At 38.4% G+C, this 27,599-nt stretch overlaps 1 protein-coding gene and 1 long non-coding RNA gene across 25 annotated transcripts in view; one reads left to right on the top strand and one right to left on the bottom strand.

Moving 5' to 3' along the window:
• The window catches only part of EPB41L3 (erythrocyte membrane protein band 4.1 like 3), a 131,948-nt gene extending 108,539 nt beyond the window's left edge, over positions 1 to 23,409 (top strand). For 8 of the 24 annotated variants that reach the window (XM_081873816.1, XM_081873834.1, XM_081873813.1 and 5 more), the window contains exons 13-26: positions 329 to 892; positions 6,356 to 6,409; positions 8,152 to 8,187; positions 8,319 to 8,384; positions 9,025 to 9,216; positions 10,074 to 10,148; positions 12,498 to 13,214; positions 13,722 to 13,844; positions 14,336 to 14,719; positions 15,706 to 15,837; positions 16,446 to 16,544; positions 17,521 to 17,601; positions 17,866 to 17,982; positions 19,526 to 23,409. In XM_081873816.1, coding sequence (XP_081729942.1) covers positions 329 to 892; positions 6,356 to 6,409; positions 8,152 to 8,187; positions 8,319 to 8,384; positions 9,025 to 9,216; positions 10,074 to 10,148; positions 12,498 to 13,214; positions 13,722 to 13,844; positions 14,336 to 14,719; positions 15,706 to 15,837; positions 16,446 to 16,544; positions 17,521 to 17,601; positions 17,866 to 17,976 — 2,634 coding nt within the window. In that variant the 3' untranslated portion in view covers positions 17,977 to 17,982; positions 19,526 to 23,409. The remainder of the gene's footprint in view (positions 1 to 328; positions 893 to 6,355; positions 6,410 to 8,151; positions 8,188 to 8,318; positions 8,385 to 9,024; positions 9,217 to 10,073; positions 10,149 to 12,497; positions 13,215 to 13,721; positions 13,845 to 14,335; positions 14,720 to 15,705; positions 15,838 to 16,445; positions 16,545 to 17,520; positions 17,602 to 17,865; positions 17,983 to 19,525) is intronic. The other 16 variants (XM_081873814.1, XM_081873835.1, XM_081873818.1 and 13 more) reach the window with 13 other exon arrangements.
• On the bottom strand, positions 360 to 27,567 carry LOC309348550. The gene is made up of 3 exons (XR_014159469.1): positions 27,155 to 27,567; positions 15,688 to 15,802; positions 360 to 497 (listed from the first exon to the last, which is right to left on the bottom strand). It is a non-coding gene; the product is annotated as an uncharacterized lncRNA (long non-coding RNA).
• Between the last annotated feature and the right edge of the window lie 32 nt (positions 27,568 to 27,599).

Here is a 27,599-nt window from a genome sequence, read left to right as displayed (position 1 = left end):
TTGAACTTTCATGTTTAAGAATATCTAGTTTATTAACCAAATGTAATAGCTGGGTTTCTACCGAATATGTACATTTGAATATTTTAAAATATAAGATGTCTAATACTGTTAACAGACACATTGACCTTCGAATTTGTGTTATTGGACTGCTCTCCTTCATTTGAATAGCTATGGCATGTGGCAAGGGAATTTAATCCAGTGAATAAATTTGGTTTTTTAAAACTTATGTAATTAACTTTTTATATACAGAGGAAATTAACTAATTACAATTTTCTTTTGTCCTTTTGCTCTTGCACTTTGTTTGCTGCTCTTTCTTCTTTTTCATCAGCCACCTTTGCTTGGTACAGATCCATTACATACCTCACCATCCTCACCATCTGGTCCCTTTGCATCTTCAACAAAGCCCCGTAGGAGATGTAAGGAGAGTGGTCGAAAATCATTAGATTGCAAGTCATCTAAAAACACTGTTCAAAAGCCTGACGAGTCTGAGTTGGACTCTGAAAGAAAAGGAAGAGTTTGCTCAGTTGAACAAGATATGGCCTTCAGCTATAAACAAAAGGCTGGTAAAGGCGGGACATTGTTTTCCTTCTCCTTGCAACTTCCAGAATCATTCCCCACACTCCTGGATGACGATGGCTACTTATCCTTTCCTAATCTCTCTGAAACCAACTTTCTGCCAGAAAGTGTGCAGCACTTCCTTCCCATTCGCTCACCATCCCTTGTGCCTTGTTTCCTCTTCATCTTTTTCTTTCTGCTTTCTGCCTCTTTCTCAGTGCCATATGCTCTCACTCTCTCCTTTCCTCTGGCTATGTGCCTCTGCTACCTGGAGCCCAAGGCGGCCTCCTTGAGTGCTTCACTTGACAATGACCTGAGTGACAGTTCAGAGGAAGAGGTGTGTACCTCGGCACAGAACACACTTTTTGGTGTTCATTGCTTCAGTCCTAAAGAGTGTTAGAATGCTGCAGTAGTGGTCCTACTTTCAGAGCCTCATTTCTGTCTGTGCTGATATGTTCAGAATTTTTTAATTTTTGTTGTGTTGAGTGTAGTTTGAGCCTCAGGGTTAGGCACAATGCTATATTTATGAAGTAGTGGTATCAACTTTTTTATATATATAAAAAAAACCTTATTCTAAGACTCAAGAACTTTTAACTAGCTGTCTCTTGTACAAGTACATCCAAAATCTATTTTGCAGGTTTCAGTGCCACCCAAGAGTAAGTAATTAGGAACACTATATATTCCAACTATACATTTGTAGTAGGTAAAAATTAAAATTAGGTCTCAATTGTTTGAGTAGCCTTTTATTTTTGTAAGACACCAAGCCAGTCTCTCAGCATCAATAAAATACATTGAATCTTTGAGGTGTTTGTTATTTCATTGTGGGTATTAGAACTTCTTTCCTGTAAATCCAGCTGGTGTTTCATTAAATAGACCCACTGAATGAATAAAATAGTCCCCACAGAAAATATAACTATCAGTTATCTTGTGGTACCATGTGCTATGCTTCACTTACTGCCAAAATTAATGCTTTCTATAATCACAGTGAAGAGCACTTTCCAGTATGTTTAGCAAGGAAATAGTCTAGACTGGCAATAAATTATCCATAAATTGTTGTTTTCAAGGACATTACAGTTAAAAGGGATGACAATCTTCTGCCCATAGATCTGGTCATTTTTTGTACTCGCATAAAATCTTAAACAGAATTTGCCATTTATATTACCTTGCGAATAACAATAGTAACAATCATTTTAATATGTTGTATTCTCCAAGTAAAAATATAACAATATTTAGGTTAATCAGGCTGCAGTCCAGAACACACCCCTTTTTGTGACATCAGGATAATGTTTTTTAGAGTTCATTCCAAACCTAACTTGTCAGTTAATTTCCAATGAAGTCAACATTACTTACTTCTAAGTAAAAATGTATAGGATTGGGTTGGATATGAAAGGTTTTTGAAACTGGCTTGGTTCAGATGTAGAGTCAAAGCATGGTTAGGTGTTATGTTAATTAGTCTTCTGTTTGCACACTTCCTCCCCCTTCTTTTGTCCACCACTTCAATTTCCTACTTTTGCTTTAGTCCAAATAATTGTTTCCTAGGATATCTGAATTGGAAGACTATGGTTGTGTTTCTCCAACAAACCAGGATCAATCCTCATTTGGAAGACAGGGCAAACTATATTTTGCCAGTTCAGATACTATAACAAAGATTTACACCAAAGTTAAAGTAAATAATTGACATGAAGTGCACAGTGAGAGGAAAAGAGTGGGATGGGGGTCAGGGTTCACAAGGATTAAGCTCACATGTATGATACCAAATTCTGGCATTGTATGTGAACCAGCCCTATAATAATCTCAGGGCCAGGACTTCTTTAATAGATTTATACAGACTTGTGCCTAATCCAGGGTGCTTCTCTTGTTGGACATACTGCATGAAAGTTTACTTTATTTCAAACTTGGGCATGTCTGCATTACACCAGCAAAACAAAACACAGCAGTTACTATGACAAGTTAGAAAACAGATGGCTGGAATTTTCTATATTTTGAAGCTATTTTACATTTTATTTGAAAAGGCCATTTCATTCTGTTAGTTCCAGCACAGCAGTGTACCATTCAAAATTAATGCTGGTCAGTGATTATCTGCTTACCCTTTTACAACTTCCTGCTCCTGGTGAAACCTGCTTTTCTTGAGGCCCCTTGAGATTTCATTTTACTGTTTTGCATTGGTTTGCTTTCTTCACTCAGCTAGCAACTTGTTAGCTTTGTATTTTAGACCTTGAGTGTGCTTCATCCACAGACATACAATTTAGCATTCAGATTCTTGCTTCAATTGATAAAAGCTGTAAAGGACTTGGAGGGGATAGAATCTCCATTTTGAACATTGCCTCTAAAATTAGTTGAAAGGCATTTCTAGACATATTGCTTCTGCTTTCCTGTGCAGAAAATAGCACTTTATACTGCAGGGTTAATTACCAGTATTCCTAAGACCCTGCCCACCAGCATTCTTGGCATATGGTTACTCATACCCTGATAGAAGGAAGCCAAAATCAGTCTTTATAGAGTTACAGTAAGTATTTTACACCAGAGGAAATACTTAAATTATTCATAGTTTAAAATTAACACACACATGTAAAACTCGCTATCAGTGCAATCCTGTACATGTCTACTCAGAAGTAAGCCCCACTGAGTTCAATGGGACATACTTCCAGGTAAGTGTGTATAGAACTGCAGCCTGTTACTTTCAATTTTATTTTGTTTAATAAAATGGGTTAGTTGATTTTTTTTAAAAAAAGTTGTCAATAGAGTAGATGGTTTCATGTGAACCCCAGTGACAATTAATATATGCAAATCATTTTAATTAGTGTTATAGAATAGTGTCATACTAAATATGTAACACAAATCTATTAGTTCTGCCATTCACAAACTCACTACTGAACTTTGCCTTGCTAAGTGATCTGAACAACAGGCTCCCACAACATGGCGTCCACCAAATGTTTTGGTCTACATCCTTTGAGCCCCGGGCAGAACAGGCATTAGCATGTAAGGGATATTGCTTAAGTGAAAATTTTCCCTTGGTATAGATCCAGGCATGCTGCTGACTCCTGGACTTGTATCTAACTTCTATTTATATTTCACCATTCTTATATCGTGGGACATAAGATGTAAATGTGGCCTCCATGTGGACTGCCTCAGGCACTTATCAGACCTGGACCAGCTTAACTTCAGAAAGGAAAGGAAATCATGCTTTTGTTTTGCGGTATGGTTTCCTGGGTGAAAAATATTTTTCAAGTATTAAGGGTATGTGTGTGCTGAGTTGGTGACTTTTTGTTTGTTTGTTGCATGCATTTCCCTTTCAAATACATGGGGATGGGGTCCCAGTCTAGGTCAAGCCCAGTACAAGATAGGGAATATATATATACATGTACCCTTCATGCTGATCAAACCAAACAGCCTACCAGTTTACTGTAGCAAATTGAGTGGCTGTGAGAATCTCTACTTTTTCAGAATATCTTCTTGGAGCCTGACATTGCTCACACATGGTCTTTTTACAGATTATTCAAGCCCTTGAAATATTTATTGTACTCAGTGTTGGACACAACTGGCATGGTGCCATCAGAAACTATCTAACATATTCTTACAACATTGTGTTGTCTGGCAAAACCGGTACTGATGAGAATGGAAGCTTTATATTGTGCTGAGCTACCATACAGCTTTCCTTTTATGAAAATAATTTGGTTTTCTTTTATATATTTTTTTATTCTGCAAATACAAAAAGTATAAAATATTGTCACAGTAACTATAAAAAGAATCTCCCATTCTTAACATAATACCATTAAATTATTACGTGTACCCCACCTATCTGACTGGGTTGCACCAGCCACTCTGGGCAGCTTCCAACAGAATACACACACACACACACACACACACAAAATTAAACATTAAAAACTTCCTGATACAGGGCTGCCTTCTGATGTCTATGGAAGGATGTATACCATATTTTTCGTCCTATAGGGCACACCGGCCCATAGGACGCACCTCGGTTTTTTTTGGGGGGGGATGAATAAAAAAAAATTATTTTCCCCCCAGCTGCGCGGCTGCTGCCCCAAGCCTTGCGCACACCTGCCCAAAGCACGGGGCACCCTCCGGAGGGCTCCCTGTGTTTCGGGCGGCAGGCTGCCACCCCAAGCCTCGCGCGCCCGGCAGGACCTCCCGCTGGGCGCGCAAGGCTTGCGGACACTCGCCGGGGCTGCAGGCTGCTGCCCGCAAGCCTTGTGAGCCAGCGGGAACTACCGCCGGGCTTGCAAGGCTTGCGGATAGCTTCCTGAAGCCTGGAGAGCGAGAGGGGTCGGTGCGCACCGATGCCTCTCGCTCTCCAGGCTTCAGCGAAAGCCTGCATTCGCCCCATAGGACGCACACACATTTCCCCTTCATTTTTGGAGGGGAAAAAGTGCGTCCTATGGGGCAAAAAATACAGTAATTGTTTATCTCTCTGGCAACTGATGGGAGGGTGTTTTAGTGGGCGGATGCTCCAAGGCTCTCTGCCTGGTTCCCTGTAACTTCACTTCTCACAATGAGGGAACTGCCAGAAGGCCCTCAGAACTGGACCTCAGTGTCTGGGCTGAACTTACAAATATATTAATATCGGCAGTCCATTTGTCCAAATAGATATATAAACAAGAGCAATGATCATAAGAAATATATTCAGAACACAGAAAGGCCAGTAAGACCACTGAGTAGTGGGTGGCAGGAATCTATCCATCAATCTTTGAAATACTGTATAAGCCTCTTTGCAGCCATAAGGGCTTCCAGAATCCAGTTTTGTTGCCCATCTGATGATCCTAACCCGGCAAGAATATAATTTAAAGTGTGTGAAATATCTAGGATTTTTTTAAAAAGTTCACTATTTGTAAAATCTGAAATATTTCCCTAACCCCATCAACTTTTTAAAAGTTGATAATACCTGGATGTAGTAATTCATTTTCAGGCACTAATAACAAAGATGTTCTTGATACATTCTTAGTTACCAGTAGATTAGGAAGCATAATGCTGTGCTTTGTTTCACTTGGATCATTTGTCCCTACTAAATGTCATTATTATTTTATTTTTTAAAAGTTAATTGTCATGTTTTGTAAATTGGAATGGAAAGTCTTTTTGTCTTTTTTATTTTTAAATATGTTCTTACAGTGTTAGAATTGGTATCAGCATCTCATATGTTGGTTGAGAATTGCAATTCTCTCAGAGAAAGAATAGCAGATTCTGTTACATTTAACCCATCTCTTGAAACACTTTGGTAATGCAGACAGCCTTATACCCTTTTTTATGTGAGGAAAATAAAATCTGTACAAATGAGGGGCTGAAAGTCAGGTGACTGTTAAAGTAGCTATGTATATGTATATATACAAACAAATTTATTTCTGCTTTTTTCCCTTTTCAAATATGAACTCAATAAACTACCAACATTTTTCTAATTTTTCATTAAAAACATACTTTTTGTGCATTGTAGTTGGACTAATTGCTTTGGGAAGTTTTACTTCTTGTTAAAGCCACCTGGCTTTCCTCAGTAGAATTAAAAGCTACACTTACATACTTTTTCTGGTACGATTTTGTTTGGCTAATAATGTCTTAAATCAAAAGCCATATTCTTTGTACAGTATGCCTTGAGCCTTCCTCTGAGTCTGGTCTGGTTTTTTTTCTGATTTTGCTTCTTTTAAAGTATCTATAGTTTGAAAAGCAACTCAAGTGCAGTTCACAGGGATGTAGACTTGGCAAATCAACCTCTGACTTGTGTTTACTTACAAACTGGGTTTATTCTTTATTCCTGCTTACCCATTGGAACCTGGTTACTTGTATAACAAAACAGACTGACAGTGAAAGGACAGATACTGCAGCTGATGGGGAAACCACTGCCACAGAGGTTTGTACAGTTGATATCACATAGTTGCCAAAGAGTGTATCATGTACCTTCTCCCATCAGATCTTGCACATTAGCACTGTTTTGCCTATTATTCATGGAATAGAACACCCTTTTCAACACAATATGGGCTCAGGATCTGATACATGAATACACAATACATACCCACACACATTTTGCATACGTGAAAGATTTGCAGCTTTTCATCTCAAAAGTACAAGTACTAATTAGAAAAGCTGCAGTTGGGTGCTATTCATGTATGTAGTATCCAGATATTGGAGCCCAAATACATAAAACACTAGCAAAATGCCTATGATCATGATGAGCTAAGGTGAGGGGGTGGAGTCAGAGTTTGTATACTGAATGGCTCCTGTAAGATACAGTGCATCTCTGTATGCTGTGCACCAAGAAACACAGTAACTTCACAATGGGATTCCTGTCAGTCTCATGCATGGAGGGCAGCTTTTTCCCTTAGCGAATGTCATTCACTTATATGAAACTTAAAGGGTTCGCATGGGAAGGATTGCATTTCTCTGCCCTTTATTCTTCAGCTTCTGAGAGTAAAGCCTACTCCTAGCATCCTAGGCCATTTTGTTTCTGTGGCGTGTTTTTAAAAACCCAATGTTTCAGATATGCTTTGTTGTGTATTTTAGAATAAAAGAAACATAGTACATAGAAATAAAACAATAGCAAAGCAACCTGATGCAAAGTAACTAATTCATATAGTAGCATTACTTGGCTTCTGAAATATAGCTTGCACACAAACACAGACAGTGAATAGCCTATAATCAGAGTTCTCCTAAATGATTTACCGCAAAATAAAAAAACAGAACAGCATACATAATAAATAAAACCAGTGCTTTTGGGGTGAGGGGGAATGAGGTGCCAGTACCTGAATATTGATAAAAGTGCCATCTGTAGCAAAAAAAGAAGTGATGGTACTCTATAAGTGAGCACTATCTCAACAAAAAGCACTGATTAAAAGCAACCACATAAAATTAGCATTCTTTAATTATTATATTTTGCTGAATTTTCATAGCACACCCAAATCCATACAATGTTGACACCTGCCTCAACTCCACTGTGACCGTGTTCCATAATACAGGGGCTACTGTGCTGAATGCTCTCACATTTGATTTCTATTTCTGGCACATGAAACACCTCCTCAGCCCCTGGGAAGTTCACTCACAGGAAGTCTGAATTCAGCCCACAGTCTCCAGCTTCTAAATACCTTCCTAATTTAGGAAGCCTGTTCGATCCTTCTTCTGAATGTTCAGACAGAAAGAACCATCTGCCTCAGTGTTATCTTAAGATTTAAAAAACCCCATACTAAATAAAAATATGAATACTATTTTACTGTCCAAAACTATGAAGGTAGAGAGGAGCTTATTTGCATTTAACTGAATAGTTGGTGTTTATTCAAAACCTGCTTCAGTGCAATCTAGTCCACCCTTCACTCAAGAATCCCATTGTACAAACAATATGAAAATTGCAATTAACAATACAAATGTAAAACAAAATAAGCCAATCAGCACCATAAAATTCACTGTACACTTTTGGAATTCACTTATCCAAGTTATTTAAACCATAACTTCCTTATTTGAGTGTCTGAGGTACACTGCATTGTGCACATCCATGTTCTATAAGACCAGATTATTGAGATAATGTATATGAATCACTTTAAAAAGCTATTATAATTATTGTAGACATAAAGTATTTTTCCCCAATCTTTCCTATATTAACAGTCTGATCAGGAAGAAGATGGTGATCTCAAGGCACAGGTAGGTGGAAGAATGGGTTGTCTTATGCTTAATTGTTGGTACTCTTCCTCTACCAATTTACCTAGAACAGCATTTTGTATCCTTTCAGTACTATGGCCCTTACTTCTCCCTTTCTCTTTCAATTTTTTCAGAATAGTCTGATTAAGCGCATAAAGGGTGAAAATGTGTATGTCAAACATAGTAATCTTATGTTAGAGGTTGGTATTGGTATATACCAGTGCATGTACTCTCCTTGTGGTTTGAATATAGTGGTTAAGCTGTGGATCTGCACTCTGATGCATGAGATGTGTATTTTCACTTGCTAATAAATCAAATGCCTCTCTCTCCTAAGATTATGACCTTCTGTTACACTGTTGTTTAGGACTGTGTTTGTATATATGTAGATCAGGGGTATGTAGATGTACCTCTTAACAGGTAGAATGTGTATAAAATCTGACCATCCTAAGAATATTTGATAGGACCACTTTACACATTGCATTTTGAAGTAAGCCTATAAAATCTTTTCCACATATGTATAAAAACACAAAGTAGAAATGCCTGTTAATAGAGGTAAACTTGCCAGGGAGCTGGGACTGGCTGCAGAGATCCCTCACAAGTGTACCCTGAGCGGCAAGGGGGAGTTTGCCACCATGCTATGTGCAAAGTGTCCTAAGAGTTTATATGTAACTATCCTTTGAAACACCAGTTACCCGAGAGTGTTGTGTTAGTGTTGTGAGACATAATCTTGTCAAGGCTTCTTTTGCTGACTAACGCACATGACTTGTTTTTTTTTCATATCTTGTCAATTTAGATAAAGTAGGTATTTTTTAAAATACTGTTTTTCTTTTTTCTTTTCAGGAACTAGATAAAAACCAGGAAGACCTGATGAAACACCAGACCAATATAAGTGAGCTGAAACGGACATTCTTGGAAACTTCCGCAGATACCTCAGGGACCAATGAATGGGAGAAGAGGCTTTCTACATCACCAGTCCGGCTTGCTGCAAGACATGAAGAAGCTCCTATGATTGAACCACTTGTGCCTGAAGAGGTGATCTTTCTGTCCTTCAACCTTTAACTGTCCAGTAAAACTTTCATGGGTGCTTAATAGGCCAACCAATTTCAATTAAAAAAATGCATATGTTAAATTAGGTTGCCATAAATACCAGTTAGGGTACAAAATTGGCAAGATATGCTAAAGATCTGAAACAAAAATATTTTTATGTTTTTGGTAGCTGAATGAAAAGAAAGATGGTAGAATTTTATTATTCTACCAAGCAAAACTAGGAGGTAAATTGGTCACAGATCAGCCAAGCATAGAGGATTCCTGTTCCTGAATTCATAACATATACAAAACATAACCCAGTCAAGATCATTATTTGTTGCAAACCCTCAGGGGACCAGTCTCCTACATGCCTCCCCACCTCCACTGTAGGGAGACCTATGGCCCTGTAGAAGAAACACCCCCCATAAGGTAAATGGTAGCAGATGAAGATTAGTTACAGACTGCTGACAGGGAATTAGTTTGCATCCTGTTTTCATTCATAATTTTAGGAACGTCTGCAGGCACTGTGCAAAGTCCCATATAATGATCCTGTGCAGAATTAGGCATCCCTTAGACCTCTGAAATCAATGCACTTAAGAATGGCTAATTCTACCTAAGATGAGCTGTTAAAGCCAGCATCTGAAATGCTAGCTTTGATGGACTTGCTTCTCTCCCCACATTGCTCAAAAATCAGTTTTCTGCTTTGCTTGTTAAGCAAGATAGCTCAGTAAGTGACTGGGGAAACACAGCGAGATGGGCAGGGAATGATGATGATGATGATACTTGTGCCTTAGCAAGTGAAAAGATAAGGCATGTTTATTAAAGCTGATATATTTATGCGTCCATTCCCTCTTATTCATTAGACCAAAGAAGAGAGAGAGAAATCTGAAAAGCGTATATTTTTGCAGAAGGAAAGCACTGCATACCTTGATTCTCAGGTAAAAAGCAGCACACTTTCTTATGATTCAAACAGGCCACATTTTGTGCACTGGCTTGATAAACACATCATACTCCTTTTTCTAAGCAATTTTCTATTTTAAAAAGTCAGTAGCAGGTAAAATTTTCAAGCAGAATGCAAGATTAAATGAATACATTGCAAAGGTCGGTGAGATCTGCAGCTTAGAATCCCTTAGTTTGCATTTGCATGTGTAAATGTCTCATTGAAAATACTATGCTGTGTTCATCTGGAAGGGGTGCGGTTCATATCCAATCCCACCTTCTTCATGAATATTCTCATTATCATACATGTTTGAAAACATTCACTGGTTGCTGCCAGATGTTAATGTTTATCGTCAATATCTGTCAGTATGCAAGTATGGTGACCCCAATCAAAGATCCTCATAGGATTCAAGAGAGTCAATTTTCTCTTCTTGTTCTTCCACATGTGAATATATCCAGGCAGGGAGAGAGGCTTACAGGGAAAGGTTGCGCACATACTTATAACCTCGCTCGCCTCTCTCTCTATGCTTGGTCAAGTTATTCAAGCTTCAGAGGGCACAAATCCTTAATGGCATATTTGTGTGTAAGCTAAGCCCCAGACTGCCCTAAGGCAAGGATTGCCAGCCAGTTTGGACACCTGAATTTTGGGAGAGTGCTCTGGGTGCCAGTGATGAAATGGATGCCATGGGGACGTGACATAACACAAAATTAGAGAGGTGCAGTCATTGTTGCTTCTCTCTCCTTTCCCCTAACAACCTCATGCTTGCCACAGGAAGTCAGCTATGTCCTGCTGGTCCTGGTTGTGGAGATACAGCTGAAAGGCACATTAACCCTGTTTCACCCAATTATAAACCTAAACCAAAGCCTCAGCTGCTCTCCTCTATCCACTTACTTGGGTGCAAGCTCCATTAAACACAAAGAGACCTACTTTTGAGTAGACAAATTTATCACTGTACTGTAAGTTAACTCTTCTTTTTCTTCTTTGGCGATCACTCGTAGCCATGTAGGATTGTCTTCCATAAACACGGTTTTAACAATGAGTCCGTAAGTGACTGTGGAGGCCAATTAACTATACAGTGAATGAGTACATTGAGTTTGAGTCCTAAGGTTCTTTGCAGAGTTTTCACATTTTGTATTTGCCACTTGAGGAAAGGATTCTTTAACTTCCATCTGTACTTATAGTACAATAATATTTGCAGAAAATAACTTCCAGGGAGTACCTGATCTCAGATGAAACCACCACAGAAAATATTCATACTGATTGCTAAGAAAAGAGTAAAGAGCAAGCTATACGGATTCCAAAAACCCTGTAAAATAAGACAAAGCAGGAAAAGTGCGCAAAGGAGAAGGGGGAAAAAGCAGTTCTTTAGAGATTCCAGAGATTCCTCAGTTCCAGATATTCCTATTGCCTGGTGTTCAAACAACTCACTTACCAAAACCACTCTGAATTCACACATTGACTAGAAACACTGACAGGTTGGCTAATTACACATAAATCACATAGAAGGCTATCTACACATTTTGCTTCATAACTTTCTTTCTAGGAAGGATAGAGACTTACTTTTTTTTATATAAAAAAAATGAAAGCTCAAAATCTGGGGCCCCTGTTGGGGACACCACTCAATAACTTTTCAGGTGCCACGTTGGTGACCCCTATCCTAGTGCTGTCCTAGGTCATTTCTCATGCAGTCATGTTTGGGGAAAGGGGGAAAATAAATTTATGAGAATCGCTTCTGTGCTCATGTGAGAAAGGATCATGCCTTTGTGAATACTCTTTAAAAAGTAATGTAGAGCAACTTGTAGACTTCTCCCCTAGCCAGTGGAACTAAAGGTTAAGTTGCAAGAGGGAGATTATGTTGACCACTTCTCGGCAAACAAGGATCCAGTTTGTCTCATTCAAACTCTGTAATACTTGCACACCGGTTTTAAAAAATTATTGCTGGAAGTAAGTGCAAATTATTTCATTGCTACATATTCTAAATATGCATGTTTGGGACCGAATCCTTAGAATGTAATGTATACTGAATAGAAAACTGTACAATATTGTAAATAACTTCTGATAAGACTACCCTGCAATATACAATATTTTCAGTAGTCAATATATTTTAAGTAAATTTGTTTAGGAATAATAATATGATGTTCCTTCTTATATTACTTATGTTGTTAAGTTTAGTTTCTACAAGTTGAAATACTTAAGATGCCTACAGACTTTTGAAAACTACACAGGATAAAATGTATATCATCTCTAGATGGCTATTGTACTTTCTTAAAAGGTATTATACTTTAGTTTCCTAACACAAAGGTAAACCACTAGTTGTTCTAATTTAGCTTTTATATTTCAAATATAGGGCACTGAGGATTGGGTTATTGTAGACAAAGTACCCACTGAGGTAGTTGATGGTGAATCGAAAACCATTGTGACATACAAAGTAATGACTGTGAGCAGTAAAACTGGTGACATCCCTGGCAAGCTTTTAAAATCCACTGACATACAGAGCTTTGAGGACTTGGAAGGTGAATTGCAGTCGAAAGACTACAATAAGCAGAAAATGTACACCTTAGGAAAATCCTACGATACTGTTTCTGGGAAAATTCTAACCATGACCACTAAAGTAAAAGAGGGAGAAAAAAATGCGCCATCATCACTCGAAGCATTTCAAAAAATGGAAAGGGCAGTGCCAGAATCTGTGAAAATCATTCCCGTAGTAGCAGAATATGAAATTCTAGAACCAATTACTGATGAGAGAGCCAGAAAATTATCTGATTCAAAAAGAAGGGTATCTGAATCTTTGACACCTATTAAAGAGACAGACTCCCGGCTGCAGAGCCCTGAAGACGAAAGTTTGAAGAAGACCTTAAAGATGGACCAGGATTTGCAGTTGCGTGATACACTGGGCAACATACAGATTTCCAGAGCTGAGAAACCTCTTGACAGTGAAAGACTAAAAGGAGAGGCATTTGGTCGGAAAGAAAAGAGTATATCTGAGTGGAAGTATTCCAGAGAACCACCCTTGACCATTGCTACTGCTCACTATGTTACTGAATCATCAGCATCAAGAGTAGTGGTAACATGCAACTTTGCCACAGCTTAAAGATAAAAGCATGACTTCTTTAGGCAATACCCTCACTACCCTGCCTTTCGGTCCTTTTGCTGCCTGGCTTTATGTTGACAACAGCCAACCCAGCTTCTTATTATTTCCTCATGGTTTAAGCCAATTAACACAATACAAACCAGGCATTTTTAGGCTTTCAGTGTTACTGAACAGTAGTATGCTGCTATGGCTTGTTTTGGAAGGGGGGAAATACTTCACAAGACCAGCAAAATCCTAATGCTAACAACTTTGTTTTTTTAATTTTAGATTACTGCTTATAGTCATTACAGACTTGTGCTAATTTATTTTCCCATTATTTTCCTCTCTGTATCCCCGCCACTTTACCTCCTTTCCTTTGTCTGTCTGTTTTTGTCTATTAACATAATGTGTGTGTATGTGTGTGCGTGCGTGCGAGTGCGTATCTGCTTCTATTTGTGTGTTTGTGCTTGTGTGTGACTCTACATTTTTCTGTCCATTTAGACAAAACAGCTCTCCGGTGAAAAAGCTCTGGATGGTTCAGATATCTTCACTTTAATAGAGTCTGCAAGAAAACCAACTGAGTTCATAGGAGGGGTTACATCTACTTCACATAGCTGGGCACAGGTGGCCATTTGATTCCATCTTTAGATTTTATTATTATTTTACCCTGATGGGACTGGGGATTTTTTTAAAAAAAACTTTGTGGTGATAGTTGGATTTTTATTTTGCACGTAGGTGTACTAGTGTTACTTTATATACATTACTATCTTCAAAATCTGCATGGAAAATATAACACCATATGCTGGTTAGCTTTCCCCTCAATTTAGATCACACATAAAACCCTGAAAAGAACAACCGGGTATTTTCTGTTGTTTCCTTCTGAGCTGTTTAATATAGTGGAAGTACACTGAGACTTTAAATGAGTATTTCAAATGAGGATAAATTACATTCTGTTAACTTTTGTACCACTATCCAGTTTTATGAGAACTCAAGCAAACACCCTGTATAATGGAAAAAAGCAAGCAAAACAAAGAAAAATTGGCCAAGACTAATACGCTTTAACATTGTAGTTATACGCCACATTAGCTTTTGATATTAACTTCTTTTCCCTGCAGAGAACAGAAGCTAAAACCGATCAGGAGATACGTTCTAGTGAGGAGAAGAAGACAGAGGAGAAGCAACAGGAGGCTGTGAAGAAGGTTGTGCAGGAAACTGTAATGGTGGAGGAGAGACATGTGATGAGTGTGCATGCAAGTGGGGATGCTGCTAAATTGGCTGGCGTTCAGCTGGATACTACAGCAGAGGCAATATCGCATGTGGCTTCTAGCATCAAAGGGAAGGAGGGCTCTGCTGTGACTGAGGGGGCTAAAGAGGAAAAGATGCAGGAGGCTGAAAAAGCTTTAACCAAACAGGAAGAAACTGCTACTGTATCTCACGATCAGGAGGCGAGTGCAGCAGCCCATGCTTTGGATGCACTGGAAAGAAAACCTCTTTTTGAGGTAACTAAAAATATCTGAGCAGCCAATTCTGCACAACAGCATACATTTGTGTCCTCTTTAAATCAGATTCACTACCGAAGTATTAAAACAAATGCTAGATGGTTATTGTAAGCAGTTTGTTTCTCACCTTAAATGACGTAGTCATGTGTGATGGTTTCCTAGCTGCGATGGCTTCCATGTAAAAAAGTTGAGTTTAGACCACATGTACACAATTGCATGCAATTAGCACTGCATGTTCATGAGATGAAATACATGTGGCAATATTCACATGGTGTACAAGCTGTTCTCCTACATGATGATGTGTGTTCTGTGTAGCAAATGTCTCATGATGCAGTCCATGTTTTCCCCCTTGCATGGCAGCCTTGAGGCTTATTGCTGGATTCATTTATTTTATTCTATTGTTCTTTGGGCATCATGCAGTTTATAAAGAAGATTCCATAGTGCTGAGGATCAGGGACTATCCATGTTGGTACTGCAATGGATCTTACCTGATCCTGAGCCTAAGGATATTGCTGGCTGTTCCCTGGAAACACCAAGATCTGTCACTTTATTTAGGCACTAGATATACTTGTCAAAGTTGCGAAGAATGGTCTCTACTGTATAGATTTCTCAGCTCATTAATAAGAATCCCCCGTCTCTCAAATTGCTATGGGTATAAACATGGGTTTTGATTACACATGGCATATGTTAGTGAAAGAAAATAAGTTTAAGCTAGTCTGGGCTACAACAAAATGAAAATTAAGGTATGAAAAGTCCATAGCTGCCTATTTTCTAAAGATGGCTCCAAATAAGTATAGTCCTGAAAGAGATATAAATAGTACTTTAAAGTGCTTATGATATGTTTCTGAGTATTTCTTTCTGTATAATAGAGATCCTTTTTCCCTTGCTGTAGCAGAGGACATTTCTTTTACATTTTTCCTTTGCAATTACTACAAAACTTGAACTACTTTGATATATCATACAATTACCTTTTTTCATTGAAACAGTCACCAATTGTGAAGACTGAGTCAGTCAGTTTTGGCAGTGTTTCTTCAGGTGGGGAGAAGTTGGAAATTTCTATGAAGGAAGTGCCCATCGTTCATACTGAAACAAAAACCATTACATATGAGTCCTCAGAGGTGAGACATAACATAACACAGATGCTATGAAGGTGCTAGTAGCGACATACCAAAGCCAATGCAATGTGTGTACAAAATCTAATTGAATCTGGACTAAGAGACCTCCAATATAATTTTGAATGTCCTAACTGGTGCTGTAAATCCTTTTTTTTAAAAAAAAAAAATACTTTAGAATACACTTTAGATAATATTGGCATGTTTGTGCTAAAGAAATAAATATTTAAGAAAGGATACAGGTTAAACTTCATATTTCAATTGTCAAGTTAGTTTCATATCAAGTTTTCAAAGGCTTATTCGAGGGTTTTTTCCAATTTGCATAGAATGCATGCAACATATTCCTAATTATGACTCACAGTCAAGCTAGCAGGAGTAAAAGATGAATGGTATGTTAATTATATTAAAATAATAAGGAAGCTGTTTGCCCTGTGATACATTGTTATTTGGTTTTCAATGATAAGAAAATTGCCATTCCCTCTGTGTTTCGGTACTAAAAATTGTAGCCTTTTAAATCCCAGGTTAAATTATTATTTTCCCACTGTACACTAATACATTCAGATGATTAACAATGTTTTCATCACATTAGGGTAATAGTTGCTTGCTTGTTTTAGGCGGATCCTAGTGCTGACTCTGAACCAGGAGTTCTGATGAGCGCACAGACCATCACATCTGAAACTACCAGTACTACAACTACTACACATATCACTAAAGTAAGTTTCTCAGAAGATTCTCAAATATGTATTTGTTTTGGAAGACAAAACTTTGTGTTTGGTAATAATTTTTAATTTTTTTCAATAAAGTTTTTAATTAATTAATTCAGGAATGACTTAAAGAGTGCCAGATCTGCTGCTGTGTCTATACACACACGTCATATTGCATCTTACATGCATATTCACCAAGCAGTTGATTTAGGGATATTTACTAGAAACAGTTGTGCATCTCAGATGTTATTGCAATGACCTTTCTTGGCTTAATTCTGAAGAATTCAGTAGTGACCAGTAATAAGCATTATTATCTCATATGCTTACAGGCACAAGCAACAGCCACACAGTTCATTTGTAATTATTTGTAATTATAATGTCTGTTTTTGTTTACACAAAATAGCTGACAAAGAATAAGATGTATTGTGGCTTTAAGTGCCAATACAGAAATGGAAAAGAAGCAGTGGTCCATTGTGAACAGTTACACAGAGTACCCTCCCCACTTTGCCTGGACCATATACTTTTTAATACATTTTATTAGTTTGTATTTTATTCTGTTCAGTCACTTTGAGCTATTTATTTCTGTATAAAGCAACTAATAAATGCAGCAGCAGCAACAACAGCAACAGCAGCAACAACGATGGTGATGGAAAAATGAAAGGTGTAGCACAGAGTGATTGCTGTACTGATCCAGGATGAACATTTAGCAGAAAAGCAAAACTGCTCCTTTATCTCAGGAACTATTATGCAAAATTTGGTTGCAATATATTAAGAGGTGTCCAAAATTGCATCACAAACAAACAAGCAACAATACAAAATATATATTAGATACAGATTCTACAGAAATACATTTATAATTGATGTCAACCATTTTGAAACACTCAGCATACATTTCTTTCAGCAAAACTCAAATAAGGATTTTCCCCTTCTTTGAAGAGCAAAAAGTATGTTTTATTTGAAGCCTACATTTATTCCTTCCCTTTAGACAGTGAAAGGAGGCATATCAGAAACAAGAATTGAAAAGCGAATAGTCATCACAGGCGATGCAGACATTGACCATGATCAGGTATGATCTATAAAGCAACTAAACTATCCGTAAGCTAATCTGCTGTTTTTAACTGTAAACCGAAAAAAGCAGTATTAGTACTGGCATGCCTTTAAATTAAACTGGATTATTAGTACTTAGATCAAAGATGAAATTCCTATTTTGAATCACTTTTCCTCATTTGCAAATTGTGTAATTTATCATGAATCTCTCTTCACCTTGCTACTGATCATGCATGTTCCACCTCCTTCTTGTTTTTGCCCTTCTGTGGTTTCCTTGGGCTAGGCGCTGGCTCAGGCAATTAAAGAGGCCAAAGAGCAGCACCCTGACATGTCAGTGACCAAAGTAGTGGTACATAAAGAAACAGAAATCACACCTGAAGATGGGGAGGATTGATCACAGGTAAGAAGATGAGATTTTTCCCAGGCACTCGTGGGCTGGCATGTGTCAAAGATCATTTCTTCCTTCATAGTTCATCTCTAACCCTTTCTATTTATTCTCTCTGGCATTTGTGAAAACAGTGATTCTGAAAGTTATGTTTTGGGGGCAGAGCTTTCTCCCACTCTCCCTATTAATGCCAGTTAGAGAAATAGAAGAAACCCATTTGCTTCTGTCTGCTTGCTAGTTGCTATGCATTTTCCGCAATCCAGTATCTTGCTCTGTAATTTCCAAAGCTGAAAAGACTGTATGCATTTGGCTTGTGGGGGAAGGGAAGCATTTCATAAAATGTCATACAAATTTTAGACTTTTAGGGCAAAGCTGTTCAGGTATGGTTGACATTTCGTTTAAATTATATCATTTTCTCGGTTTTACTGCGAAATAAGTGCTGGTATGAATGTCTTTGTCTCTGTGTTCGTCCCAAATAATTACATTATTTCTTGAAGAGAGACATTCATAGTTTTTCTAATTGCTGCAATTCAATAAAGGCATGCTGACAAATTCTGGCTAAATGGGCATCTTGAAAATGTGTCAGTTACTGAATGCATGTGCTAGAATATATTGTGCATACTAACATGCTATGCAAGAGCTCTTATTACTACATCATCTGTAGGTGGCTTTGAATGTTGTGTGCCAAAAAAAGGAGGGGAAAAAGACTTTTCTGCTTTTTTTAATCGACAGCATAATTTTCAAGCAACAAGTATTGACAAATAATGATATAAATTATGTTTTCATATGGAATATTAGGACAGTGCATCGTGTAGCCTTAGCAGATTTACAAACTGCTGGCTAGAAGTGTGGTAATGATAGAGAAGAGGAGACAAAGCTGTTCTGAGGTGAAAGGCAGGGCCAGTAGATCAGTACCTGATAAAGAAAAAACATCCTTGGTTAGGCCCATTTAGTAAAATGAGAGATAAAGATAATTTTCTGTTCTGAACATTCAACAATTCTTTCAATTCAATATACCTTACGGAATCTGACCATTGGTCCACCTGGCCTAGTACTCATTGGCTTTCCTGAGGTCTCAAGCAGGGTCTTTCTAGCCTATCTCCTTAGTTCCTTCAATAGGAGATACCAGGGATTGAATTTGAGTTCTTCTCCGTGCAGAGTATGTGATTTACTACTGTACTGTAGTTCCTTCCCTATTTTTAAACTCTTTAAATAATTGAGATGCAAATTTTATTTGCATATCTTTTTATTGATCTAAAATATCCAAGGGCTTTGTTTTGTCTACTGTCATCTAATCATTTTAAAAAAAGATAGATCCCTGTCTTCATAAAGCTCAGAATCTTAAATTAATTCAAGAGTAATTTAATGTATTCTGTATATTGTTCTAGAAAAAAAGCATATAAGCCTGAAACATTCCTTATACAAATTATAATCTCATTAACTGCAATTGGCTTTGAATCTGGTCTTAATTTTAGTGGCAATCATTGTAATACTTTTGTTTTATTTACTGCTTTAAATCAGTTGCTTCCAGATCTTAACTACACTCTCTCTACTGCAGGAATAAAGTAGCTTCCTTATGAATTCAGTCATACGTGGGAATACCAGAGCCTACAATCTTGGTTCTAATCCAGCAGGCTTGCATCTCTCCAGAGAAATTTTCAATGTGGAAGAATCAATCTTGATTGTTACTAAAGATACTGGCAGAAATATCGTCCCATTTACAGCAATCTGAATCAGCATTAGCAACCCAATATTTGCATGAAGCAATGAACAAATTACAAAAAACACAGCATTTTAATTTTCCTAAACTAAGTTTCCATCTATACCTGCACGTTCATCAACAATATAAAACAGTGATCTCATGCTACACATGAATCAGTTCATGCCTTCAGTTATTGAAAATCTAAACAAACCACAGTTTCTTAGGTGGCAAAACTTTTGTTTAGGGTAAGTGAAGATTGCCCTGAAATGCTAGAAGCTGTATAGGTACTGTGTATAATGTTTTATCACGTTAGATGTGCCAATAACACACACTGTTCAGTAAACAACTTGAATCATATAATTGTTTTCATCTGGTTTTATTACTCTTGTCCAATAAACAATGGCAAATCGCTAATCTTATTTAAATGCTTACAAAATGTGCTTTGTTTACCTGGTTTGAGACCTTTAATAGATAGTAATAATTTTAGCATTGTTCAGACTTTAAAATTAGAAATTCAGTCACCCTTCACAAACCCTCATTCTATAAATTACGTTGTGGTTATTTTAAAGAAAATTTGTGTTTTCCTTACCATTTCAGAAATATTAGTCTGATTTTTTGACATTTTTTGTATTGATTTCCCTTCTGTTCTCAGAGAAAAATGTTTATTTTCAGAGTCTGGTCAGCATTTCCTAGGTCAGAGTTAAGCCTTAAACTGTACAGAACACCTACTAAACATTATTTGGTATTGGTTATCACATTCACTTGAGGGATACTGTCTTCATTACACTGTCAGTCACATCACAACACATGGTGAATGTATGTTTCTGCATAGTGAAATAAAAGTGGTAAACGCACCAAAATTTGTATTTGTCTATGTCTAAAAAACATGTTTTCTGTATTCAAACATCAATACCATTTGTTTAATGTAACAGGCATTTTAATGTGCATTACAGAGACATTCTTCCAATTGACCACAATATGGTGTTTAGATGGGTACAAATAGAAGAGCAAGCCTAAAGAAATATTGTACAAATATATTCCTTCTGTACAATTTTTGCACATACAATAGGTGCCCTCTAATTTCTTGTGTGAAATTTAGCTCTGTAATGTGCTTCATGTTAGCGAAAGGTAATAGTACAACCAGCTAACTATTTTTGAGTATTAGCTTAAATATATATATATATTATATTTTCTATTCTAAAACTTTAGAGCACTATTTGTTTCAGCAAATAATCTGGGCACAATCTAGCCATAGTTAAGCACTTCTAAGTTCCATTCCAATAAGAGAGTTAAGTGTGTGTTTCATGTTCTCTTGCTAAAAGCTGTGGGACTTAAAACTACTTAATTTGGGCTGGGTCATGTCCTTTACTGTTTTGATTTAGCTTTCTATTCACAGTTCATTCATTGAAGGAAAAAATGAAAGTCTATTTTTTAGCCTTTGAAATACATAAACGGCCATCTGTATGGCTATTTTTACTGATAAAGGCCAAATTCACAGATTTCCAACTGAATTGAGTGGTAGGAGCTTCTGTGAAGTAAAACTGACTCGTTAGCACAGATCAAAAGTTAAAAAAAAATATTTTTAAAGAGTATATATCAAGAGAAAATAATCTATAGATAAATTATATAAAAATTAAGAACCATTGTCCAGTAGTGTTTGCATGTGTGGAATCTCAGGCCAAGTTTAGGTGCTCACTCCACCCCAGTGATCATCTATAGGAGTACGCAGGGCCACCATGGGCTTGTGACCCAGCTGGAATGCATGGTGGTTGATAGTATAAACTGGCACCTATGAGCGAGCTAATACATGGCCATCACATTTTCTGTGATTCCAGTGGCCAGGAGCAAGATAAATAATGGCTGCTTTATGTCTAGCTCACAGTTGGTGTCACATTCTCTCAGCTAGGTCACAAATCTGCCACTGGCCCTGTACACATCCACAGGCTGGGATGGGTTTGCTAGCCATTTCATTGATGCCCAATATGCTGGGGACAGCTCCATCCTTGTGTCCCCTTTGTTCACTGCAGCTCCTACAAAGCTTTCAATTGGGATGAAGGTTTTGTCTTGTCTTTGGGACCTTCTTCTTGGAACTATCTTCCATATTCTATCAATAGGCATATTTTAATAAGTGACTCCTATATCTGTAAATATCATGGAGAAATAGCTAATATACTTAGCTAACCCAGTGAAAATCACGATCAGGTAATGCACAACAGTGAAAATTTTGCAAAATACATTCCCAGTTGAATAGGTAGCTTTCTGTATAAGAATGCAATTCTGATTGCATTGAACACAATGGGATTTACTTCTAAATGTGCATATGATTGTGCTGTAAAGTGTTTCTTTTACTCTAATAACACATGTAAGTTGGTGCACCTTCTACTATCCTACATAATTAATACAGACATTACTATGTTGTGTTTCCACTCCTACCTGACTCACAGGAACTCTCTTCCTCCTATAATGTAGGAAGCAGCCCTCATCCAATCATTTTAAATTAATTTATTGTTGAAGATTTCCTATTTGCATATTTAACTTGTTCCTTCCAGCACAATCATCTTCTGTTACATAGTGAACAAGCATAGATTGATTAGTTATGTAAGGCTTTAGATTATCTGTTTCTTTCCCTCGTCATATTGTGCTGTTTTGGAATAGAGTATCCAAGTATAATCTTACATTTCTGTGAATGCCAAATCAGCTTTTTACCTGTGGCAGCTGTTGATGGGATAGGAGACCATGCTCCTTGTTAAGGCATCAAGCTTTTAAAAATAGATTCTGAAACCAGATTCCTTTTCCATTGTCACAATATTTGCTTTGTAAGCCTTCCATATTGATTTTAATGAAGAGTGGGTTATAAAACAGCCAAAAAAATAAATAAGTACTACTTGGTCAGTTTAACTGATATGTCCCATGATAAAAGTATCTTTCCTTGAACAGGTCCACTGTTCCATTTGTAACAACACGTTCACATAGCTCAGTTTCAAACTTGCTATTAAAATGTGGGAAAAGTTATTTTTAAGTGGCTGAAAGGTGGATTCCCAGAACTAGGTCAGGTCATAGTGAAAAACAGTATCAGCTTCTTTCAGACAATCAAACAGTGATTCGTGTGACAATGTTATACCTTCAGTTGCCGCTACACCAGGCTTCCCCTACCTAGTTTCCAGATGTTTTGGACTACAACTCCCATCAGGCGTAGTCACAATGTTGAATAATTGGGGGAAATGGTAATTGTAGTCCAAACACTTGGAGAGTACCAGGCTTGGGAAAGCTGCACTACACAAGCAATAGTATCATCATCATCATTTTGAAGCACGGCATCAGAATCCACCCAAAGGATGCAATCCTAAGCACACAACTTAGGGGAAAAGCCCCACCGAACACAGTGGTGTTTACTTCTGAGTAAGCGTGCATAGGGTTGTTCTGTATTGTTCTGCACAGAATTTGTGCTTGGACAGTAACCTTCTGTCCAAGATTATTGCTACATTGCCTACATTTTAGCATGGCATATCAAAATAAGAACGCTATCAAAAGCTAATTCATTGATTTATAAGATTTCTCTACTTCAAAGGGGTACTCACTGCTAGAATAAGAATGAAGTGCACAATGATGGCTCAATGTTAGTGAACTTTGTGTGGGGGTACTTCCTGGGAAATAAATGTTTCTTTTTGATAGATTGTTTTTTGGGTTGACTGCCTAATCCTGTGCCAGATGAAATAAAAAGCTCTTGCCTGTTTCTAACAGCTGCCTTTTGTCTCAGTCTTTTCTTGTTTGTTGGTCTTCATCCAGCTCTTATGCATGTAGTGATCCATACAAACTAACTGTAACAAGACTAGCCTTGTTTGAAGGCATCATTCTTACACAGAACTATACAAGGGCAAATCTTCTAATTACAACAGGGATCATAATTTCTGAAGATGCAGCACTGTGGGTTGTCAGTTTTGCCTTATTATGATAAAGGGTTATGCCATATAGCCAGAGAGTAGTAAAATTGGGGTGTGTGTCAGCAAATACATACAGCATATGTACATGTCTACATATAGTCGCCAGGATCCACAGACCCCAGGTGAAAAGTACATTTGCATGCACATGGAAGAAAGGATAGCAAGTTCTTGTTTTCTTATAAAAATGCTATGTCCGATAGAAGGGTGCCCTAAAAGCAATTGGGTGAGATTTCTGGCATCCTGAAAGGCTACAGCCAGAATGGGGGAACTGAAATGCAACATGTTGCATTTTGAATTCCGAATCAACATGTTCCAGTCTGAGACTTGCAGGTGTAGGGCAGTATATAAATCCAATAAATAAAATAAAATACTCCTAGAAACAAATTAACAGTCATGTTTCTAAACACTGAGACTATGAAAGAAACTAAGCTGAAGGAATATAAGCATTTTAAAATGTGCATTTATATGTTGAAGGTCAGCTTTAAAAACTGAACCTTAGCTTTCTTCATGAAGAAATCATTTAATAAACTGGATAATTGTGATCAACCCAAAACTGCATATTTGAACTGGTCACATTTTTCTGGGTTTGGGCCTTTTTAAGCCAAGTCCTTTTATGTTTTCTTCCAGTTTTTATCCCATCCTTCCTCTGGCCATAGACACTGTCTTTATCCTTTGTCCATGTTCCCAAACCCTCCTGCTTCTACTGACAGTTCAGCAGTTTCCTGCTCCACCAATTCTCCATTTCTGCATATAACTGATCCTTTAGAATGATCACAACTAATTTTCTTGTAAGGGCTGTATTTGCAATCTTCTGCTTCTCCTGCCCCACCTTCTGTCAGGATTCCTGTCTCTACTCATATTTATATTAAAATAGCCATAAATGTCTTGTATGAGTTCACTGATTGCCGCAAAATAAAATAAAAAATTCTGGTTATTCCAAAATGGAAGGGTATAGTTATTAAATGGCAGCATGAGAACATACCTTCTAACATTCCTCAGATGAAAATAGGGACATTTCTCACTTCCTGCCGCCTGACCCTTAACAGCTCCCCATTTTTGTCCCCTCACCACAGCATTCCATATCAGAAGAAGGGAAAATGCTACCACCACTACACCAATGGGACACAGCACACACACCCTCCACTGTTCTGAGAAAACCACTTAATCCTGATTTTATAAATTTTAGAAGGGGGCAAGATTAGACGCTGCCACACAAAGCATTTTTTTAAAAAAATCAAGACTTCAATCTCCACTCTACTATAACTTTCTTCCCACCCAGGGCAGCCCTGCCCACTGCCTGCCACTCAGAGCTGGCGTATCATGCAGGTCTGGGTCCACTCTCCAGCAGCTATGAAATGCCCAATGAAGAGGCCAGCAGTAACAGCCACAGAGAGGCAACTGGATGCTCCCTCGCCACCCCCACTGTCGTAACTCGGGACAAGTGCCAGCTCATCCTACTCCCCAAGCTCAGCAACAGCAACACTAGCAGGGGAAAAAGGAACATTCTGGGATCAAATCAAAATCCAGAATGGCTTTCATTATTCTGGGACTGCCCCTGGAAAATCGGGACATTTGGAGGGTATGTGAGAGAATCATAACTTGAAACAGAAGGCCACAATCCAGTGCCTTTTATTTAGCATGCATACTGCACGTTCTCTGCTTTGGAAGCGGTATATAATAATTATTAAATAATAAAACAAGGTCCATGTACTTAAGAAAGCCAATGTAGTGAAATGCTTATAATTGTTAGACTAGGTTCCGGGAGACTCAAGGCAGCATTTCACAATGTGTGGGGCAGTGCCTGGCTCTCTAATAATTTATTCTTATGCATTTTATTATTTTTTGCAACAAGCCCCACTGTGTTCAGTGTGGTTTCATTACGGGTTCATAGAATTGTACCCAATCTACATAGACCCCAGCTACTTCAACTTCATTCAGAAAGCAACAAAACATGGACTTCAACCTTTTATTGTGTCCAAAACACAAGGCAAGTTGATAATTCATAAGATGTTTTTCATGATATTGGATACTGTACATGAATTACACTTCAAAAATCTGACAGAAACAGCTGTAATGCTTTTTCAATGTGTACAATAGCCCTACGTTCAAGAGACAACAGAAAACAAAATAAGTACAGTGGGGGGAAACCTGTATTTTAAAATAAAATCCCACTTAAAAATTAGCATACAGTCCTATTAAAGCAAGTGTGGCCAGATGAGAATCTGAATGCTCAGCCAGTCCTTCTACCACCTTTCTATTCTACACTGAGCTTTAGCTCAGTTGGTACCGCATGAATACTCTTAACCTCAGGGTCAAGGATTCAAGCACCACACTGGGGAAAAAGAGTCCTGCATTGCAGGGGGTTGCATGATCATGGTCCCTTCCAACTCTACAATTATATGATTCTACGATTAAACATACAACCCCTAACATACAACAATCTCATACAAACCCTAAACAGAACCAGTTCTGCACTAGGGTAAACCTCAATCTCTATTCTGGGGAAAGGTCTTCACAAAATTCACCTGTTTCAGCTTTAAATAGCAAAACTGAAAGTCTATGGCTTTGCTTCCAAATGATTTCACAGCAAAAAAAAATGTCACTGGTCAAAGAGCTTTTGAAAATACGTAGCAATTGGACCTTTTCTGAGGTGGCTCACTGCTTGTGGAATGCTCTCCCCAGAGAGGCTCACCTTCATTACATTATCTTTAGGTGCCAGTTGAAAATGTTTCTCTAGAACCAGGCCTTTGGGTAAATAAACCATCTACGGTTTTTAAACACATTTGTGGAAGTGGGGGTTACTGATTTGTTTTTGTTGTTTGTTACATATTTAGTATGCTCATTTAGTATTTTTATGTTGTGAACCAACCTGTGGTCTTTGGATAAAAGGTGGTATACAAATTTAATAAATATACATAAATTTAAAAACCAGTAAATGTCAGGGACCTTCTGCATGCACAGCATATGCTCTGCCACCGAACTCTAGCCAGTTAATAGGGGGCCAACTTAAAATATGGATACATTCAGCCCCAGGAAGGAGGAAATAACCACTAGACGATTTTGGACGTGGAGGATTAGGATTACTATATCTTGAAAGAACGCACAAGGTCAGATATTTGAGGTACTGTTGCTCAAGGGCCTCACAAAACCTGGATCAGTGGCGTAGCGGGGGGGGGGGTGCAGGGGGGCCAGCCGCACCGGGCGCAACATCTGGGGGTTAGGGCTAGGGGGCACAAATCCACGGGTTAGGGGGCGCAAATTACTTGCCTTGCCCCGGGTGCTGACAACCCACGCTACGCCACTGACCTGGATCGAGCACTAGTGGCTCAGCAGCCGTAAAGCTTTCATTCACATACTAATTTGCACCCAAGGAAAAAGGACATGTAAGGGCTGCTGAATACCTGGTTGCAGCAAGCAATTGTCGTCGTTGTTGTTGGAATACCACACTACCACACTTACTATTTTCAGTAAGTCTAGTTAGGTCCTCCCAACCAGGAAACTCGTGCTTTTTATCTTTTTAATACTGTATTCGCAGCACACGAACACATACATACAAGGCTCTCTTTCTCTTGGGGAGCGGGAGGAAAACGAGCATATTCACCGGAAAGAAAAGGAGACAAGTCTGAGGAGCCCCAACCTCCGCGAAGGGGCGCGAAGGGCGCGCGGCCCGCTCTGCCCCCTCAGATTTAACGGCAGATGCAGGCGAAGCGGGGAGACACAAAGACCCGGATAGCACAGCCGTGGATTTGTGTTGGGGAGGATTTCGACTGCAGTAGCCGCGAGGGACTCGGGGCTTTCAGCCCGCGGCTTTGTTACGCTTCCCTCAGCGAAGGGGAAAGCGGGCACTGCCGCCCTCCCACGTAACCGCTCGCTCTGACATCACACCGGCGAGCAATGGCGCGCGCGCGCCCACACGCCCAGGCAGACAAGACGCTTCTCTCTGGAGAGAATGGGAGCGAGAGACGCGCACGCGCGCACGCACGCACATA

The sequence above is a fragment of the Podarcis erhardii genome, assembly GCF_964252035.2.
Source record: "Podarcis erhardii genome assembly, chromosome: 8".
Lineage (NCBI taxonomy): Eukaryota > Metazoa > Chordata > Lepidosauria > Squamata > Lacertidae > Podarcis > Podarcis erhardii.
Note: the sequence above shows the minus strand (reverse complement) of the source record. Positions and strands in the feature narration are given on the sequence as shown.